This window comes from Chiloscyllium plagiosum, chromosome 3, assembly GCF_004010195.1.
Source record: "Chiloscyllium plagiosum isolate BGI_BamShark_2017 chromosome 3, ASM401019v2, whole genome shotgun sequence".
In the NCBI taxonomy this organism is placed as follows: domain Eukaryota; kingdom Metazoa; phylum Chordata; class Chondrichthyes; order Orectolobiformes; family Hemiscylliidae; genus Chiloscyllium; species Chiloscyllium plagiosum.
The window spans coordinates 39,363,818-39,384,247 of NC_057712.1; the positions used below are offsets into that span (position 1 = coordinate 39,363,818).

General features: G+C 42.7%; 1 protein-coding gene across 1 annotated transcript in view; it reads left to right on the top strand.

The window, feature by feature from the left end:
• The first annotated feature begins 8,210 nt into the window (after positions 1-8,210).
• The window catches only part of LOC122542602 (cyclic GMP-AMP synthase-like), a 24,390-nt gene continuing 12,170 nt past the window's right edge, over positions 8,211-20,430 (top strand). Inside the window, exons 1-2 of the mRNA XM_043680558.1 lie at positions 8,211-9,216; positions 15,526-15,745. Coding sequence (XP_043536493.1) covers positions 8,686-9,216; positions 15,526-15,745 — 751 coding nt within the window. The 5' untranslated portion in view covers positions 8,211-8,685. The remainder of the gene's footprint in view (positions 9,217-15,525; positions 15,746-20,430) is intronic.

Here is a 20,430-nt window from a genome sequence, read left to right on the forward strand (position 1 = left end):
ATGATTGCATACTGGTGGTTACACTGGAGTAGTAACACAAGTTCCGCTATGTTTTAATGCTTTAATAATTTGTACATCACTGCTAGACAAAGACTGCCAGACAGTTCTTGCAAAAGTTGAAGGTCGTCACCATAGTCCTGGCAGACCTTGGGGCTGCTCTTCTCTCGAGATACACCGCTGGTGGTGGTTTAAACTGAGGGTCACCATGCTTTCGGCAAGGGAACAAGTTGAAAAAGAGTCCATGGTAAGCTCATCAGGTATAGCAACTCAACCCATGCTGTTGGCATTATTCTGTATTGAAAGCTAGATATCCATCCAACAGTGGTAAGCTTTTGTAAGCAATATTGCAAATACAGTTTGAAATCCAGTAATTTACTAACTTTCCTCTGCAAATTTTGAAGCTAATCCATATTGTAGCTTTCATAGTTTTTGCCAGCAATCATTATGTAAACATTTGACATTTTGGGCAAAAGCCCTTCATCAGGAATAGAGGCAGAGTGCCTGCAGGGTGGAGAGATCTCCGATTTATCCGAAACAACATTGATTTTCCTGCTCCTCTGATTGCCGCCTGAACTGCTGTGCTTTTCCAGCACCACTCTAATCTAGACTTTGGTTTCCAGCATCTGCAGTCCTTGTTTTTTTAACCTATTGTGTAAACATTTACTGTAACAGTTGGTGCTCTCCATGGTCCTGGATTTTTTGCTTTGAGCCCTATCTCTGTGAGGCCATAAGTGGGAAGGATCAGTCAATGATTGATTGATTCCTTCTCAAGAACTGGGGAGGAACCTTGAGACTTGTGTTTGAGAAGGATAAAAGGTCAGGGTTATGAGCAAGCTATTCACAAAACCTAGACTCCTGAATGAAAATGCTTTGGCATATTGCATTAGGATCAGCAGTGTGATATCTCTTAAGTAGCGTTGTGTCTGTAACCATTTTTTAGATTGTGCATGTGGATTTATGAATGAGATGTGACTCTCATCTCTGCTTTCTCAGCAGTTTAAACATATTAGTGCCTCTGTTACAGTTGGTAGTACTGCTGTGCTAGTGATTTCAAGATTGAGTGAATATTTATGACCACATCTTGCCAGTAATACTGAAGACTTCAGTTTCAAAACTGACCACACCTCTAATCAAACTTATTATATAGCATACACCATTGAACAATTTTCTACATTATCAGTAATGTTGTCTATAAAAGACAAGATGGCAATTGGGCTTCTCCTATCAGTCCATTTAATCAGCAGCAAAGTGATGAATGGTATTGTTGGTAACACTATCAAATGATAGTGAGTTTTGAGAAGATTTGTAGCTCAGGTTGAGGTTCTGGATGTAGGTTTGCTCGTTGAGCTGGAAGGTTCATTTTCAGACGTTTTGGTACCATACTGGTAACATCTTCAGTGAGCCTCTGAGAAAGGCAGCACTTGCTTGGCTGCTATAATAAACTTGAAATCATTTGGGGAAAATGTGGAATTTCCACTAGTTGGAGTTCATCTGAGCACAGAAAATGTTTGTTATAGGAAGCCAATAATTTCAGCACTAGGATATTGTCAGGATTGTGCTGTAGTCCTGCTGTCTTTGGCTGATTCATTACTGACCTTTGCTCCAATTTAAAATTGAAAGTGGTAGTGCAAATTGCTGAGCAGCACACATCTGGCACAACTTCAGATACTAAAGCAGTCTCTGTCAAAAGGAAGCAAGATCAAGGCAACATCTGGACTAGGGCTGATTAAGCAATTACTAGGCAACGATCATCAGCAACAGGTAAGATAACCATCTCCCTTTTAATATTCAAAGGCACTGTCAGAGCTAAATTTGCCCACTGATAATATCCTGGATGTTGCCACAGGACAAAACCTTCATTGTACCATTTTAACAAGCAAATATGAGACTCTGAACTCTGGTGATTCCTGAAGCCTATCCACCACCTGCAAGGCATAAGTCAGGCGTGTGATGGATTCCTTCCCATCTTTGGATGAGTGCTGCCATTATAGCAGTCAAGAAGCATGATACCATTCAAGACAAAGCAATTGCTTAGTTGGTACTCTGTTCACTTGTTTGGCCCCTTTCCCACTGATATGCAGTGGCAGTGGTGTATGCTGTTAACAAGTCGCACTACAATAACTTGCTGTGACTTCTTCAACTTAGAGTAACATCAGTGTCAGAAACAAGAGACCGTTTCCTGAAACTTCCTCTCCAGGTGGTACTATCCAAATTTGGAATTGCATTACTGCTTCAGTTTTTCCTGGGTAAAAATCTTGGAATTCCTTTCTACCACACCGTGAATATTCCTACATTGTGTTCAAAAGGAGACTCCGTTCCATCTTCTGAATGACCGTTGTGAATGGGCAATGACTGCTGGCCTTGCTAGCAATGTTTATGTCCATGAACAAATAAATACGTATTACATCTTATCATCCTGATGTGCCTGCAGACTTGCTATAATTAACAGTCACACTGAGATTCAGTTTTTAAAAATTTCACTTGATTGAGTGGGGTTTGTTTCTGTTTTAATTGAGATTATAAAACTTTTTTTCTTTAAGGGAGCAAGCCATATTGCCCTGGTCAAAATTAATGTGTTTATAGTGACTTTTATGGATTAATTTAATGTAAATTGTGAAAACGCTCTGAGGCAAAAGGTATTTACTCAAAGTTCCATGTTTTAAAATTGTTGTTTTGAAACTTAAAGCTCGTAACAGGCCTATGGCATGTATGTAAAACTTTGGCATTAGGTTTTGTACACTTGAGCTTTTTAAGCTCAATTGGGATATTTGGGGATGATATTAAAACCCTAGGGGATGAATATTTTCTAATCAACCTATTCAGAGAGATAAGTTTCTGGAGCAGGTGGGATTTGAACCCACAGCTCCCAGCTCAAATGTAGGACATCACCATTGAGTACAAGTGCCCTCCCTGGGTGACACTGCATACTTTCGGCAGATAGGCCATCTGCCTCATTGGTGCCCTGATATCTTGGTAAATGGTAGGAATTAATGTTACTAAAATGACCACACTTCAAGAAGTCAATTCAAGTTGTTGGCAGAAACAAAAACAGAAATTGCTGGCAAAGCTTAGCAGGTTTGGCAGCATCTGTGGATAGAAATCAGAATTAATGTTTTGGGTTGAGTGTCCTGCAGAACTGATGGTAGCTAGGAAATGTTGGTATGTAGGCAAATGATAGGGCAGGGACAAGCATAAGGAGCAAATGATAGGTGGGGGTAAGGCAGGGAGGGGAAGAACAGTTGGTCAAAAAAATGATCTGGCTAGAAGGATGAATAACTATTAATGGGGACTATTAGTAGTTAACAATAGGTTGTGTGTAGCACAGTCTGCTATTACTTACAATCCATTGTTAGCCACTAACAATCTCCATTAATAGCTATTCACCCTCCTCGCCAGATCGTTATCCACTCTTTTGTCTATATGTTCTTCTCTCTTTCTTAGCTTATCCCCACCTATCATTTACTCCTTATCCCCTGTTCCTGCCCCCACCCTCAACCTAACTTCTGCCTATATATTGTACTGACCTTTTCCTAGCTGCCATCAGTTTGAGGAAAGATCACTCAACCTGAAATGCTACCTCTGATTTCTCTCCACAGATGCTGCCAGACCTGATGAGTTTCTCCAGCAGTTTGCTGTAAAAACAAAAAATCTAGTTAATCCAAGATTGACAATGAGCTGTTCATGATTTGTTAATGTACTAATAGGCTAATTGGAGCACTTGGTGCTCTAATAATTAATTTCTGTGGATGGTGATTTGTAGGGATTAATAAATCTGGTTCTCAATTGTATTGTATGCAAAGAGAATGAAGAAGACAGAGAGATCTTTAGAACATAGGAAGTTATAGCATCCCAGTCAGCTGGAAATTGAGAGCCAATATTCCATTGTGAATTGGCTGAGGAGGAGTGTATTGACAGATTTTTAATTATACTTAGTGTGTAGCTATATCACACTTCAATATGGACATGTTACAAGTCAAAACTAAGCCAATGACACCATTTTGTGTAAGAAGAAACCATAATAAAGCATAATATGCAACACACAAGTATAATGTTTAAAAAGGGAGAGTATTATAAAAAGAAATAAGAATAGGCACATTTTGAAAGATTTTTAAAAATCGTTAAGGCACTTGATTATAACCTGAGACAATGGTTAGATAATATGACACAGGAGAAGAAGTAGGCTATTCAGCCCATTGAGTCTGCTGTGCCACTCAATAAAATCATGGCTGATAATCCTCAACTCCACTTCCTTGCCTTTTCTCTATAACCCTTGAACCTGTCTATCTCAGCCTTGAACATACTTAAAGACTCAACCTCTGCAGCCCTCTGTGCTAAAGCAGTGGCATAATTTGATGATATTCTTGAGTTCTCAGTGCATGGATATTTCTCCAATTTGCTGTATCAAAGGGGGCTGATTTTGGGGAGGCTGAGAATAACAGAGCGAGAGAGAGCAAACCAACCAGTTCTGCTTTTATGAATCTATTTCCCTTCCTGCTCGGTTGAAAAGCTGTTGCCTGAAATTTCATTCTCTTGTATTTTGCTGTGTCTAGCTTCATTGTTTGTAGGTTATGCAGATTGGAAAAAAAAAACCAATGTTCACCTCAATACTGTATATCAAACTTCTAGAAAAGTATAAATCAGCCAGGAGATAAAGATGACATGTTAGTTTTAGTTCAGACTGGGTGTTGTTATTGATGATTTCATGGACTGGCTCAGCCAGTCAGTTGATCACTATGGCTATCTTAAGTCAGTGTTTTCCTTTGTAAAACCATTTTAGCTCATGAAAGGTCCTGAGTGTTAAAAATCAAATGATGGAAGATGAAACTTGATAGTCCATTTTTACCATTATCATAATAGGTTTGTATTGTAGTATTGCCAAGTTGGCACCTTGTTTTTAGTTATGCCTGGTGCTACTTTATATATGTCTCATCAAAATAGGCTTGGTTTCCTCGCTTAAAAACAAAATGTTGGCAATATTCAATAAGTCAGACAGCATTTGTGAAGAGAGAAACTGAGTAAAGGCTTCAGGTTGATGGCCTTTCATCAGAACTGGGAATTGTTAGAATTATAATAGGTTTTGAGCAATGGGTGGATAGATAAAAAACAAAAAGGTTTTTCAGTTGGTTCCCCTGGCTTGTTGCTAAGTTTAGAATGAAGCACATACCAAGCCATGATATGCATTGTGATGTTGAACAATTCTGCTACTGGTGTCTCAGAATCTCATATCACTTTGGAGTGAGAGAATTCTAGTTCATATGTTTGTAGTCAACATAGTTCAATAGAACATGTTCTCCATGTGAGGATGGGACCTGATCTCCAGAGAAATTGTGCAGTGGTGACTCTGATAAGTGTGGATAGAGACATCTACAACATGCAAACCGGTTTGGATGAGATCAAGTATTTATGATGGTTCTCTCATCATCTGTTGCTGTCTGTTATAGTAGATACATCTTCCAGGATGCAGCAAGCTAAGCCAGTAGTCACCTCCTGAGCCACTCTTGTTGGATGTTGAATTGTCCTGTTCAGAATTTCTGTGTCCTTGCTAAAGTGCTTTGCCAAGTAGTGTTCAACAAGAACTGATTTATCAGCTGAGGGCGGGCACAGTAGACAACAATCAACAAGCAATTTCCCTGACATGTTTGATCAGTTGTCCGGCATCTAAAGTCAATACTGAGGCATTCCAGGGACATTCACTCTTTACTGTAAATCAATGTGTCACCATCTCTGTCCTGCTGATGGGATAAGATGTTCCAAGGATGGTGATGGAGCAATTTGGGTCATGCAGAAAAGTATGATTTCATGAGAATGACTATGTCAAGCTATTGTTTAACTAGTCTCCCAATTCTTGTATATTCCAGATTGCAGTTGTGAATAGAATTTTGCAATGCCAATGGCATTGTGTCAGCATTTATGGGGTCCCTGCTGGTATATTAGGGATTCCCTGTCAATACTAAGAGTTTGCCACTATCTACAGGCTGTCCCTGGGAGTGCAATATAGGTTACACAAAACTCCAGGAAACATATTACAATTTTGAGGGGAATCAGAGGTATGTGTCAGTATCTACAAGGAATTACTGGGTGTGTGCCGGCTCTTACAATGAGTCCTGTTGTCAAGAAGGGAGCTTGTAGATTTTAACCAGTGACAGTGAAGGATTGATGATCTTGTTCCAAGTTAGCACTGTGTGACTTGGAGGGGAACTTGTAGGTGCTGATGTTCCCATGAGTAATTTTTCTAGATGGGAGATTGAAGGAGGCTTATTGTAGTGCAAACCTAGTTCCAGAGGGCTGTTCTCTCATTAGATAGATAGATAGAGAGAGAGAGAGAGAGAAAACTGATGGTGAATTTAACCTGAGTGTCACTCTGCCTCAGGTGAAGTTGAGAAGGCAGCATTTTCATGGTAACCTCAGCTGGAATGGGAATTGAATTTGTGCTGTTGACGTCAGAAACCAACCGTCCAGCCAATTGAGCTAACTGATCCTATATCTTGTGGATGGGGTGAATATGTTTGAATTGGATGAGTTACTTTGACTTGGAGAGTGTTAAGCTTTTTGGAGGTTGTTGGAGCTTTACCTATCCAGGTAGATTGGTAATATTCTGTCACACTTCTGAATATGACTTATGATGTGCTGGCATAGGGGAGAAAGGAGGTGAGTAACTCACTGCAGAATTCCCAGCCTCTGACTTATTTTTCTAGCCACAGTATTTATACGGCTGATTCAATGCAGGTTCTAGTCAATGGTAACCATAGCAGTATGGGATTTGGCCCCTGGGTAAGGGGTAAACATTCTCCTTATCTATCCCATCCATGTCTCCTCATAATATTGTACACCTCAAAGTGATTCCCTCTCAGCCTTCTCTGTGCTAAGAAAACGTTCCAGCCTACCTATTTCTCTTCATAGCTGAATTGCTCTAGTCCAGGAAACCATCCCAGCGAATGTCCTCTTTACTCTCCTCAGTGCAAATACCTCTTTCCTGTAGCATGATAACCAGAACCACACATCACAATATTTTAGCCTAATTTAGGTTAAATACAGTTTCATCATAGCCTCCCAGCTCTTGTATACAATGCTTTGTTTAAGAAAGGCAAGGATCCCGTGTGTCTTCTTAGCCAAATTATTTACCTTCAAGGATCAATGAACATGCACACACCGAAGTCTCTCTGCACCCCTATACTTCTCAGGGCCCTACCACTCAAAGTATAACTCTATTGCCTTGTCAGTTTTCCAAAAATGCATCACCTCAAAATTTCAGGATTAACTTCTTTTTGCCATTGGTCAGTTAATCTGACCATCTCATCTACACTGTTCTGTAATTTAAAGCTTTCCTCTTCATTATTTACCATATCATCAATTTTGTTTCATCATCATCTACCTCCCACATTCATGTCTACATTATTAGTATACACTAGAAAGAGCGAAGGTCTCAAATCCCATGTTATGCCACTGGACACAGGTTTCCAGTCACAAAAACAACTTTTAACCATCACCATCTGCTTCCTCCTACAAAACCAATTTTGAATCTAATTTGCCAAATTGCCCTGCTTTTAGTTTCTTAACTAGTCTGCTATGGGAGACCTGTCAAAAGTCTTACTGAGGTCTATGTAGACTACATCAACTGCATACCCTCACCTTGGCACCTAGTCACCTGTTCAAAAAAAGTCCAATGTATTTGTATGGCATGAACCCCCCCTGACAAGGTCATGCTATCCTTGATTAGTCCTTGCCTCTCCGTGTGATGATCAATTCTAGCCTTCAGTATTTTTCTGATAATTTCCCTACCACTGATTGTTATATGTTATGATAGAGGCAACAGTTGGGGGTGGGGTTGTGGCGAATTACATATATGTTAGAGTATCTGTAGGAATGAAAACTCAGGGTGCCTCATTACCTACAGGGAAATCTCAGGATGTGCACAAATTATTGCCAGTATGCGGAAGTCTGTCAATAATTAATGGAGTTAACACTTAGAAAGATGGGTTTGTTGTCCTTTGCCAGATGACCATTCCTGGCCTATTGTGATATTTGCCACCTCGATCTTAATGTGCTTCTCGGCGTGCAGTTGTTTGAAGTAGTTTGCTGTCACCAATCCTTATTTGGTTTTGCTTTGTCTTGGCCCTGTCTACAGGTTAATGATAAAGGGAACACCACAGAGGAATATCTGTAGAACAACTATTCTTAGTTAATAAGAAAGTTTTATTGCAAGATAGGAGTAAATAAAAATACATTTGGTAAAGTTTGATTAGCAGGACCTTTTCAGGAGTTGGTACAGATAAATCTGCTTTCTCTGAAAGCTGGAGTAGAAATCCTTGTCTCCAACCACAGAGTGGGTGCAGGAATGGGTGTGAGCAGGGAATGGCTGCAGGAATGGGAGTAAGCAGGGAGTGGGTGTAGGAATGGAAGTGTGAGCTGGGAGTGAGTGCAGGAATGGGTGTGAGCAGGGAGTGGGAGTGTGAGCAGGGAGTGAGTGCAGGAATGGGTGTGAGCAGGGAGAGGGAGTGTGAGCATGGAGTGAGTACAGGAATGGGTGTGAGCAGGGAGTGGGTGTAGGAATGCGAGTGTGAGTCGGGTGAAGAGACGCAGGATTTCCCCCAGGTTTCGGGGCGGGAACCAAACCAGGTTTCGTTTCTGGCTGCTGCTGGTTTTGAAGATCGCGCGTAAAGTCGGTTTGCAGCTTCCGAGTGAGCGATGAGCCAGAGGAAGGCGCCGGGCCGAGTGGGAGCGAGCTCCGGAGCTGGTGCCAGGGCCAGGGGGGTCGGCAGCGGGAACGCAGGGAAACCAGGCTGCTCGGGCCGAGCGGCCGCCGGCGGCCCGAAAGGCCAGGCGGGGAGAGGATCCAAGGGGGAGGTACTGCGGGAGAGCAACAGTCCCGCAACAACCCGCCTGAAGAACAGCGGCAGCCCCGGGGGGGATGTGGGGAAGAGCGGGGGCAGTAAGGCGGGGGACGGCAGGAGGACGGGCAGCGGGGTCCGGGGGAAGGGGAGGGCGGCTGCCGGGGATAGCAGCAATGTCCCCGGCGGCAGAAGGGCCGCGGAGCTGAACAAAGTCCTGCGGAATGTGGTGGAAAACCTGAGGATCAAGTCGGTGCAGAAATCCCGGGCATCGAGACAGGTCAATGAGGTGGTGGATCACTTACTGCGGTACATCAGGAAGGAATCTGCAGGTTGTTTCACTGACATGGAAAAGTTATCGAGCGGCAGCTACTACGAGAACGTGAAGGTAATTAAATTATTTTTTTAAAAAGAAATTCATCCGCTGGTTTCCACCCTCTCCCAGATATTTCCTGCCCTCTGATTTCGCTTTTACTTTCATTTCCTCCGTGTTTGGGAGATGATCTGATGGGGAAGTGTCTCGGTCAGCCCCAAGAACCTGCTCCCTTCAGGTGGATCTCCCCTCTCGGTGCAACTTGTGTGAACCTTTGTCCCTTTTTCCGCCTGCCGAGAGCTGCAGGGTGGTCAAAGTAGGTCCTTCTCTGGGCTTTATCGACTGCACGTTTCTCCTGTCCATTCGGTCCTTCTGTTTTGCTGCTGGCCCTCAGAAGGTGCATGGCACCCCTGCTCTATCCTTCTGCCTCCTCCTTCTCTGTGGGACCTGTCAGCTCCGAGCAAGTGGCAAACTTTTCGCTCAAGGTACAGGGAGATCTGGGGGGTGGGAAGAGGGGCTGGTGGTGAGGCTTTGGGGGCATGACTCACCTTACCCACCCCACCCACCGGGCTTTAATGTGAGACCTCAGCAAGCTGCGGGCAGGTTTGAGAGTGAATTTGGGATCTCCTCTCCATTCACTGACCCTATCTCTCTCTCGCTCTCTCAAGCTCCACCCTCTCACCATCGCTCCGCCCCCCTCCCCAACACCACCAACCATTACCCCATCCCTCCAAATGACAGGATCCCTCCCTGTAGCACTGGAGCAGCTGCAGTGGCGGGAGATTGGAGGAAAGCTGCAGAATAGCCGGCCCTGCTCAGATGGTGTGCCCAGGGAGGGGGGTTGTGGGTGACAGTGTGTCCCCATCGAGGGGGAGGTTTGTTGGTTACAGAGAGAGTCCCCAGAGAGGGGGTTGTCGGTAGCAGAGTGTATGCATAGGCAGGGGTTTGTCGGTGGTCAGAGAGTGGAGGGGTTTGTCAGTGATCAGAGAATGTCCCCAGGGAGGGGGTTGTCGGTGACAGTGTCCCCAGGGAGGGGGTTGTCGGTGACAGTGTCCCCAGGGAAGGGGTTGTTGGTGACAGTGTCCCCAGGGAGGGGTTTGTCAGTGATCAGAGTGTCCTCAGGAAGGGATTTGTCAGTGGTCAGAGAGTGTCCCCAGGGAGGGGGTTGTCGGTGATCAGACTGACACTCAGAGTGTCCTCTGGAAGGGGTTTTTTCAGTGGTCAGAGAGTGTCCCCAGGGAGGGGGTTGTCGGTGATCAGACTGTCCCCAGGGAGGGGGTGGTGGGTGTCAATGGTCAGAGTGATCCCAGTAAAGGAATAATGGTGGTCAGTGAATGGCCCCGGAGGAGAGATTTTATTTTCATTCACTCGTTGGACGTGTAAGGATCTCTGATGAATTTCTGCAATGTATTTTGAAGATAGTACACACTGCTACTACTTAGCGTTTGTGGATCTATGGCAATCAGGTGAGCTGCTTTGTTTGAATGGTGTCAAGTTTCTGGAGTGTTGTTGGAGCTGCACCAATCCAGCCACTGGGGGAGTATTTCATCACACTCCTGACTTGCGTCTTGCAGATGGTGGACAGACTTTGGGGAGTCAGGCGGTACGTTTCTTGCAGCACTATTCCTAATCTGTGAATTATTCTTGTTTATGAGATATGTCCAGTTGAGTTTCTGGTGAATGGTAACCCTCAGCATGTAGATAGAGGGGCATTCAATGATGGGAACACAATTGACTGTGAAGGGGTGATAGATTGCCTGTTATTGGAGATAACTATTGCCTGGCATTTGTGTACTTGCCACTTGTCAGCCCAAGCCTGGCCTGTTGTCCAGATTTGAACATGGACTGCTTCAGTATCTGAGGAGTCACAGATGCAATCATTGGTGAACATTCCCACTTAAGATGGAGGGAAATATTGATGTAGCAGCTAAAGATAGTTGGGCCTCTGATATGACCTTGGGGAACTCTGCAGAGTTGCCCTGGAGCTGAGATGATTGACCTCCAACAACCATGACCATCCTCCTATGCACCAGGTATAACCCCCAACCTAGTGGTGGAGAATTTATCCCTGGATTCCCATTGATTCCAGTTTTGCTGGGGCTCCTTGATGCCATACTCGGTCAAATGAAGCCTTGATGTCAAAGGCTGTCATTCTCACCTCCCCTCTGGAATTCAGCTCTTTTGTCCATGTTTGAACCAAGGCTGTAATGAGGTCAGAAGCTGAGTGGCCCTGGCTGGGTGTCATTGAGCAGATTACAGCTGAGCAGGTGCTTCATATTAGCATTGTTGATGCATCATTTTACTGATGAATGAGGGTAGAGTGATGGGGCATTATTTGGCGGAGTTGGATTTGTCCTGTTTTTTCTCTACATGACAAACCTGGGCAATTTTCTACATTATCGGATACAATAGAAGAGCTCTGCTGGGGCACCAGCAAGTTCTAGAGCACAAGTTTTCAGTCAGGGCCCATAGCCTTTGCAATATCCAGTGTCTCCACCAGTTTCTTGATCCCATATGGAGTGAATTGAATTGGCTAAAGCCTAGTATCTGTGATGCTGGGGACCCCTGCAGGAGGCTTAGACAAATCATCCATTTGGCCCTTCTGCCTGAAGATTGCTGCAAATGCTTCAGTATTATCTTTTGCACTGATGTATTAGGATGTTCCGTCATTGAGGATAGGAATATTTCTGGAGTTTCCTTCTCCAATTAGTTGTTTAATTATCCACCACCATTCACGACTGGATGTGGCAGAACTGCAGAGCTTAGATCTAATCTGTTGATTGTGGGATTACTGTCTGTCTCTGTTTATACTGTTGTGTTGCAAGTAGTCCTAGCTAGCTATACCAGGTTGATACCTCATTTTTAGGTATGCCTGGTACTGCTGTTGGCATGCCCTCCTGCACTCTCCATTGAACCGGGTTGATCCCCTGGCTTGACGGTAATGGTTGAGTTGGTCCATGAGGTTGGAGATTGTGCTGGAGTACAATTCTGCTGCTGCTAATGATCCTCGGCTGTGAGATCTGTTTGAAATCTACCCCACGTAGCCCAGTGATAGTGCCACACAACATGAGTGATTTCTCACTGTGAAGACAGAACTGGAGTCTTCACAAGGACTGTGCAGTGGTCACTCTTACTGATACTGTCATGGACAGATGCAACTACAGTCAGCAGATTGGTAAGGATGAAGACATAGATGTTTTCCCACACCACCTGCTGCAGATCCAGGCTAGCAGCTATGCCCAACTGAATGGCTTGTTAGGCCATTTCAGGGGACAGTTGAGAGTCAACCACATTGCGGTGGGTGTGGAGTCACATGTAGGGCAGACCAAGTGAGGATGGCAGATTTCCTTCCTTTAAGGACATTAGGAGAGACAGATGGGATTTTTCCTGGATAATTGACAATGGTTTCATGGTCATCATTAATTCCAGATTTTTTTTATTGATTTCAAATTTCACCATTTGTTGTGGAAACCTGGGAACCCTGGAGAGGGGTGACCCAGATCCTATGGTAGGTGGGTCCTAGATAGTTAATTAGATGGTTAAAGTATTCTGAGATTGTGCAAGTTGCCAAATGTCAGCGTTTCTCATTCTGAGTCGGTCCTCACCTCATGTTGGTAACATGCCTTAGATAATGATAAGTTAAAAATCACACAACACTAAGTTATAGTCCAACAGGTTTATTTGGAAATACTAGCTTTCAAAGCGCTGTTCCTTCATCAGATAGCTATGAAGCAACATCATAAGACACAGAATTTATAGCAAAAGATCAGTGTCATACAACTGAAACAAGTTTATTCAATATATTGTTTCAGTTATAGAGTCGTAAAGATGTACAGCATGGAAACAGACCCTTCGGTCTAACCCGTCCATGCCGATCAGATATCCCAACCCAATCTAGTCCCACTTGCCAGCACCTGTCCCATATCCCTCCAAACCCTTCCTATTCATATACCCATCCAAATGCCTTTTAAATGTTGCAATTGTACCACACTTTGCGTGAAAACGTTGCCTCTTAGGTCTCTCTTATCTTTCCCCTCTCACCCTAAACCTATGCCCTCTACTTCTGGACTCTCCCACCCCAGGGAAAATACTATTTATCTTATCCATGCCTCTCATAATTTTGTAAACTTCTATAAGGTCACCCCTCAGTTTCCGATGCTCCAGGGAAAACAGCTCCAGCCTGTTCAGCCTCTCCCTATAGCTCAAATCCTCCAACCCTGGCAACATCCTTGTAATCTTTTCTGAACTCTTTCAAGTTTCACAATGTAATGGAAAATTATCCATTTACTGTGAAATTAATTATCCATTTACTGTGAAATTTAAAAGAAATGCTTTTCTTAAATTCAATACTGTACTGAGCTTTGTAAACAATGCTTTGATGAAGGTCTGCAGTTAGCTTGTCTTTGTTTGAATTCTGTAAACATTCAACTTGACCTTGCGATAGTCGAACTCAGCGAAAGCTGAAGAATTGTTATGTCTAGGACCAGGAGATGAGGGGATAACAACTTGAGTTTCCCACAGTCTCTGCCCTTGAGTGTGAGATAAGGAACACTATAAGGCAAGCATCTGTACAATGTTCGGGGCTCTTTGCATTGACGCATCTGGCCTAATGTCATGAGTCAATCCTGCAGGATTTAAAATAAAGATCCTTTCTTTGCTCTTGCTAATAATTGAGTCAAGATTTAATTTCCACGACACACAACATCTTTCTGATATGAAGGAGACCAGAATTGCATGCAATATTTCAACAGTGGCCTAACCAATGTCCTGTACAGCCGCAACACGACCTCCCAACTCTTGTACTCAATGCTCTGACCCATAAAGGAAAGCATACCAAACACCTTCTTCACTATTGCATGACACTATGATCTTTGGCTATAAAGTCTGTCTTAAAATCCTGCTCCACAGCTACCTGATGAAGCAGCAGCGCTCTGAAAGCTAGTACTTCCAAATAAACCTGTATACCAAACACCTTCTTCACTATTGCATGACACTATGATCTTTGGCTATAAAGTCTGTCTTAAAATCCTGCTCCACAGCTACCTGATGAAGTAGCAGCGCTCTGAATGCTAGTGCTTCCAAATAAACCTGTTGGACTATAACCTGGTGTTGTGTGATTTTTAACTTGCCTGCCCCAGTCCAACACCAGCACCTCCACATCTTAAATAATGATAGCAAATTTTGCTAAGTCTATGTGAGGTGGATACATCCAAATAACAATAAAGCTTAGTGATGAAAGTGTTAAATGTTCTCTTTCCCAGTTTGTTGCCATGCCATACCTCACTATGTCTGAGCAAAGACTCCTTTCAAATCTCATAACGAAGTTAACCAATATGTAAGCAAGTACTCGACTAAAAGCAAACTACTGCAGATGTTGTAAGTCTGAAATAAAAACAAAGTATTCACGGATGTGTTGTAACTGTGTTTCAGCCTTTTTACACAAATTTATTTGTCACATGAATGAACAATGTAAGGTTTATCATTTCAGAGACCGAGGATACCTACTGCAGTATTGATACATAGCAATTACCAACTGTCAGACATGCTGAGCTCAGATATAATGAGATTCCTCCATAAATTAAATCATTTATGATGCTAGAGTAAGGGTGTAGCTCATCCAACACAGATCAGACATAGAAGCACCCTACAGCAGGGAGATTTTGAAACACTATGCAATGATGTTGTGGAAACCCAAAAAAAGGAAGGCAAGAGATCTTCTAAGGGAAGGAGAATACTACTCAAGGGAAGTTTTTAAGGTTGGAGGATGTAATTGGATGGAAACAGTCTCTGGGGTCCAGGGTAGAAAGGTAGGCATTCCATAGGCTGGTCTCAGGGGAGGGTGCATGGGGAGGAACAAGTGCTAGAGGTAATGGAACACTTGTTCAGATGTTGCAGAGGAGTTGGTGCCTTTCATAAAAAACATAAGAAATAGAAGTTGGGGTCGGGAATAAAGCTTCTTGGACCTGAGCTATTTGCTAAGATCAGAGGTGAACTTTGACACCAAGTTCATTTTACCTTCCCTCCTGACGCCCTTACTTTCAGAAATCCAATCAATCAATCTCAGTCTCCAAACTAAACATTCACAACCATGTGGGGCAGAGAATTCCAAGATTCATAACCTTTTGAGTGAAGAAATTCCTTTTTATCTCAATCTAAAATGGCTGGAGTGGGGAGATGGGTTTAGTGTTGGGATCATGTTGGAGGTGGTGCAAAAAACAAAACTATTTGTTGAATACAGAGCCCAGTGAGTTTTGTGTGTGTGTGTGTGTCTGTGTGTGTGAGAGAGAGAGAGAATAAATGTGTGTGTGTGAGTGAGAGAGAGAACACTTGCGAGTGTGTGATGGGATCATCTTTATTTCAGCATTTTACTTTTGGTCTCTGCAGATTTCAGAACCAAATGAATTTGACATAATGATCGTCATCCCTATTAAAAGAATTGAGTTTCTGGAAGTGGATGCTGAAGGTGCTTTCTACCAAGTGATATTTAAGAGAAATCCAGGTGCCAACCCCCTCAGTCAGTTTGTTTGCAATGACACACTATCAGCTGAAGAAATGATCTGTTACCTCAGGAAACTCATCAAAGAAGGGGCAAAAACTCTGTCAGGTTGGTATTAGGTTGTGGTTATATAATTTACACATTCCTCCAATATAGGGTAGCTCCTGCTAAGTAAAATTGGTCATTGTGTTTTTCACCATGCGTTGAAATCAGAACAGGCACCCATCCAATCCTTATCCAACATACTAATAGTGGCTGCAGTGGATAACTGAATGAGTGGTTTACCTTCTCCTAAGTTCATGGGGCTTTACCACACTGACTGGGCTCAAATAACTCAGCCCATGTATGAAGATACGGGAAATAGCTGAAAAGGTAATGGATGAATTAGCCAGAATATTACAGAATTCACTGGATTCTTGGAAGGTTCCTGTGGATTGGAAAATGCTCATGTGACACTCCTGTTCATGAAAGGAGAGATACAGAAACAACAGGCCAGGAAGCTGAACATCGGTCATTGGGGAAATGCTAGAGACAGTTGTTAAGTAGCAGCAGAATATTTGGGAAGGCTTAATGCAACCAGAGGCAACTGGGTTTTGTCAAAAGGAAAATCATGTTTGATAAACTTGATACAGGCTTTTGAAGATATAACAAGTGTAACAAGTCAATAGGTTCAGTAAATGCAAGAAGTTGACAAATGTAGTATAATATGGGAAAATATGAAGTTGCTTATTTTGGAAGGGAGAACAAAAGTGCAGAACATTATTTAAATAGAGAAAATTTGCACAACACAAAAAACTAACACACAGGAAGAAATTGGGAAAGCTAATGGAATGTTGGCCCTTGTTTCAAGAGGTTTAGAGTATAGGAATAGGGAAGTCTTACTGCAACTGGTGAGACCACATCTGCAGTATAGTGAGCAGTTTTGGTCCCCTTATTTCCAATGAAATATTATTTCATTGGAAGCAGTTCAGTGAAGGTTCACAAGGATGATCATGGTTTTGAGAGATCCTTGTATATATTTAAGGTTGAGATAGATTGATTTCCCTACTGATCAAGAATCTATGCTTACAGTTTGCAGGAAAGTGGATGTGGTCAGAGCAGCCATGATCCTATTGAATGGTAGAGCAGGCCTGCTGGGGAAAGAAGGCCTACTCTTCTATTGCTTTTTGTGCTATAGTTGATAATGAGGAACCAAGGTAGATGGATTTCCAGATAGTATTTGAAAAGATGCCACATAAAAGATTACTGCACAAGATAGAGCTCAGTATTGGGGATAATTAATATCATGGATTGAGGGTTTGATAATACATAGAAAACAAGAGTCAGGACAAACGGGTCTTTTTCAGGTTAGAAAGACATAACTAGTGAAATGCCACAGAACTGCACTGGGGTAGTTCTAGAGGATTTAATTAGACTGATTCCTTTGATGAAGGAGTTGATGGATCAAGAATGGTTAAACAGGTGAAGCCTTTATTCATCAGAGTTTAGAAGAATGAGGGGTGATCATATTGAAACAAAATTCTGAGGGGTCTTGACACTGAAGGTTTTGAGAAGATGTCTCCATTCGTGCGGGAATCTCAGACTAGGGGGCATACTAACAGAATCAGGGGATACCCATGTAAAACTGAAATTCAAATATATTTCTTGTAGAAAGAAGTGCATTCTATAATTTTCTCTACTCCAGAGAGCTGTGGAGGTGAGATCACAGAATTTGAAGAGGAGTTAGGTAGATTTCTGAAACAGCAAGGAGTTTAGATAGATAGATATTCTACAGTATGGAAACAGGCCCTAGGGCTTATGCCCGAAACGTCGATTCTCCTGTTCCTTGGATGCTGCCTGACCTGCTGCGCTTTTCCAGCAACACATTTTCAGCTCTGATCTCCAGCATCTGCAGCCTTCACTTTCTCCTCTTTGGCCTATCAAGTCCACATGGGCCCTCCAAAGAGCCACCCACCCACACCCACCCCCGAATAATGCACCCAATGCCATGGCAACTTAGTATGGCCAATTCACATTTCTCCACAGGATAGAGAAAGGGAAAAAGTTCTGGATAATTTTGGTTCCTCTTTATACTTAGTATTAGCAGGAGCCTCAATGTACTGCAATTGGTCTAAACTTTGATTCTAAAAGTGTGGCACTGGAAAAGCACAGCAGGTCAAGCAGCATCAGAGGAGAAGGAGAAGGCATAAGCTTGAGGGCAATAAGGAAGTGGGGCCTACGGCAGATCAGTCATGATCTTCTGGAGTAGCAGGGCAGGATTGAGGGGCTCAATGGCCTACTCCTGCTCTTACTTCTTATGCTCTTGTGGATCATGGAACTTCCTGTTATGAATAAAGGGATAAGAATGGTTGATAGAAAAAAAAGTATGAAAATTCATGGGCAAATACAAAAAAGTTGTGAAAATCTCAGACAATGGCAAACTTACTGAATAACGAGAGACTGGAAAATTAAGGTATTGTTATCTGCAGTGAAATCCAAATGCTTTGAGGCCACTAAACTCAAGTGATTAATGTGACAAATAAATAATTATCACTTCCTGAAGAGGAATACCTTGGTGAATGTTTGGGTCAGGAATTTTTATCCTGACAGTATCAATATACATAAGTTGCTGAAATGACAAAAGGAAAATTCACAGCCTCCATATCATTGGAGAGAACACTTTATCTGTTTTGTGAATAGAGCTGTTTTTATTATGCGAGAGCATTTTCTTCTGTATGTTTGCTGGTGATTTAAGACAATTTCCAGCCAAACTGCTCAAGATAATCGAAAAAAAAGTTTCGCCTGGATGAGTAGCTCACTGGAAATCAAGCCCTGCTATACCTGGAGTGGTCACATATGTTAAAGATTTTAAAAATAACACAGAATTTCTCAGTTTACCTAACTTTCACACCCAGACTGACAAAAAGCATGGCCGGATTTCTGCACTTAACAAGAATTTCTATTAATATTGAATAAATAGATTCTAAGAATGGATAAACAATTATGAACTATTGACAAATAACTTCCCTAGTTAAAACTTTAACCTCTTATAAACTGCCCCTTAACACACATATAGGCAGACACAGACAGGAAAAAAAAAGGGTGTTATGGATAGAAGGGAAGATAGAAAGGCAGCTCAATGGTTCCTTTTCACAAGGTTCACAGACAATTTTTTCCCTTGTCAGGACTTGCTGCTCCTTGAATCCTCCTTCTCCAGGTACTTTCACTTGCTTGCAGGAGGCACAGAACAGTTGGTTAAACATTTATAAAATTTCTGACCTAGTATTTAACAGCCATAGCTTAGAGCAAATTATGAGGGAAAAATAAACTGGCTTTCTTCAGGCGTGAGGTGGTTTTTACTGCAGAGAGCAGGAACAGCTCCTTATCTTTCAGAGGTCAGTAACTTCTTCCTCAAACATTCACACCATAAGCTGTTCAGCTGCCTGGAAGCCAGTTATTGGCAGGGAGCAAGCCTTTGCCATTGATAACGGGTCACCATACCACAAACCTATCGACTTAGTTGTGGCTGAAGCTCAGTTCATATATACCCCTCGGCTGCAGCTTGTCTATAAATTGGCTTTACCCATTGCATGAACAAACAGCTGTGTAAATTGTACTTACAATAAATGACAGTTAATCTGCTTTTTTTTAAAAAAATGCAGCAATCAGTCAACAATCCTTAGCTTTTAAACCAGTACTTTTTCCATTTCAATCCACAATTGGAAACAGAAAAATAAAAATGATACAGTCTTTACACAATGTACTCAGCCTTATCAGAAGAATATTATCCCTTTGCTGAGGTACTGGCTTACTTCATACTGTGCCTGTGGATAACCCTTTTCTCCTTCTTTGTGTCCCTTTCTGCTGGAGAGAATGTCCTTCCTTCCACTATTCAGCAGGGAGGTGAGTGAGACACACCCAAGTTCCTGAACGATTTCTGCTGTATTGCTAGTTAGTGGATTGGTTTATGAGCTAAATGGTTAACATTGTTGGTTTGTGGGTTGAGCGATCATATGTTTAATCGTTCACAGCCTGTGGGTGTCTTAGGCTGGGCCAGCATTTATTGCCCATCTCTAATGCCCTTGAGAAGGTGGGGGTGAGTTGTGTTCCTGAATTGTCCATGGGGATTGGATACAGTGTGTTTTTAGGGAGGGAATGCCAAGATTTTGATCTAGTGACAGTAAAGAAAGGGCGATATATTTCCAAATCAGGATGGCGAGTGGCTTGGAAGGGAAGTTGGAGGGGGTGGTGTCTCCACATGTCTGTTGCTTTTTCCTTCTAGCTGGAAGTGGTCATGGGTTTGGAAGTTAAAAACGAAAAGAACCGCCGATCCTGGAAAGCAGAAACAAAAACAGAAATTGCTAGAAGCGCTCAGCAGGTCTGGCAGCATCTGTGGGGAGAAATCAGTTAATGTTTTGGGTCCAGTGATCCTTCCTCAGAACTGATAGTAGCTAGGAAAATGCTGGTTTAATTGCAAAAGATAGGGTGGGGGGGGGAGGAGTGATAAATAAATGATTAGAATTAGAAACGCTGCAGTGTGGAAATAGGCCCTTCGGCCCAACAAGTCCACACCGATCCTCCGAAGAGTAACCCACCCTGACCCAATCCCCTACCCTATTATCCTATATTTACCCCAGACTAATGCACCTAACCTGCATATCCCTTAGTACGTGGGGAAATTTAGCATGGCCAATCCACCTAACCTGCACATCTTTGGACTGTGGGAGGACACCAGAGCAGCCCGAGGAAACCCACGCAGACACGGGGAGAATGTGCAAACTCCACACAGACAGTCATCCGAGGCTGGAATCGAA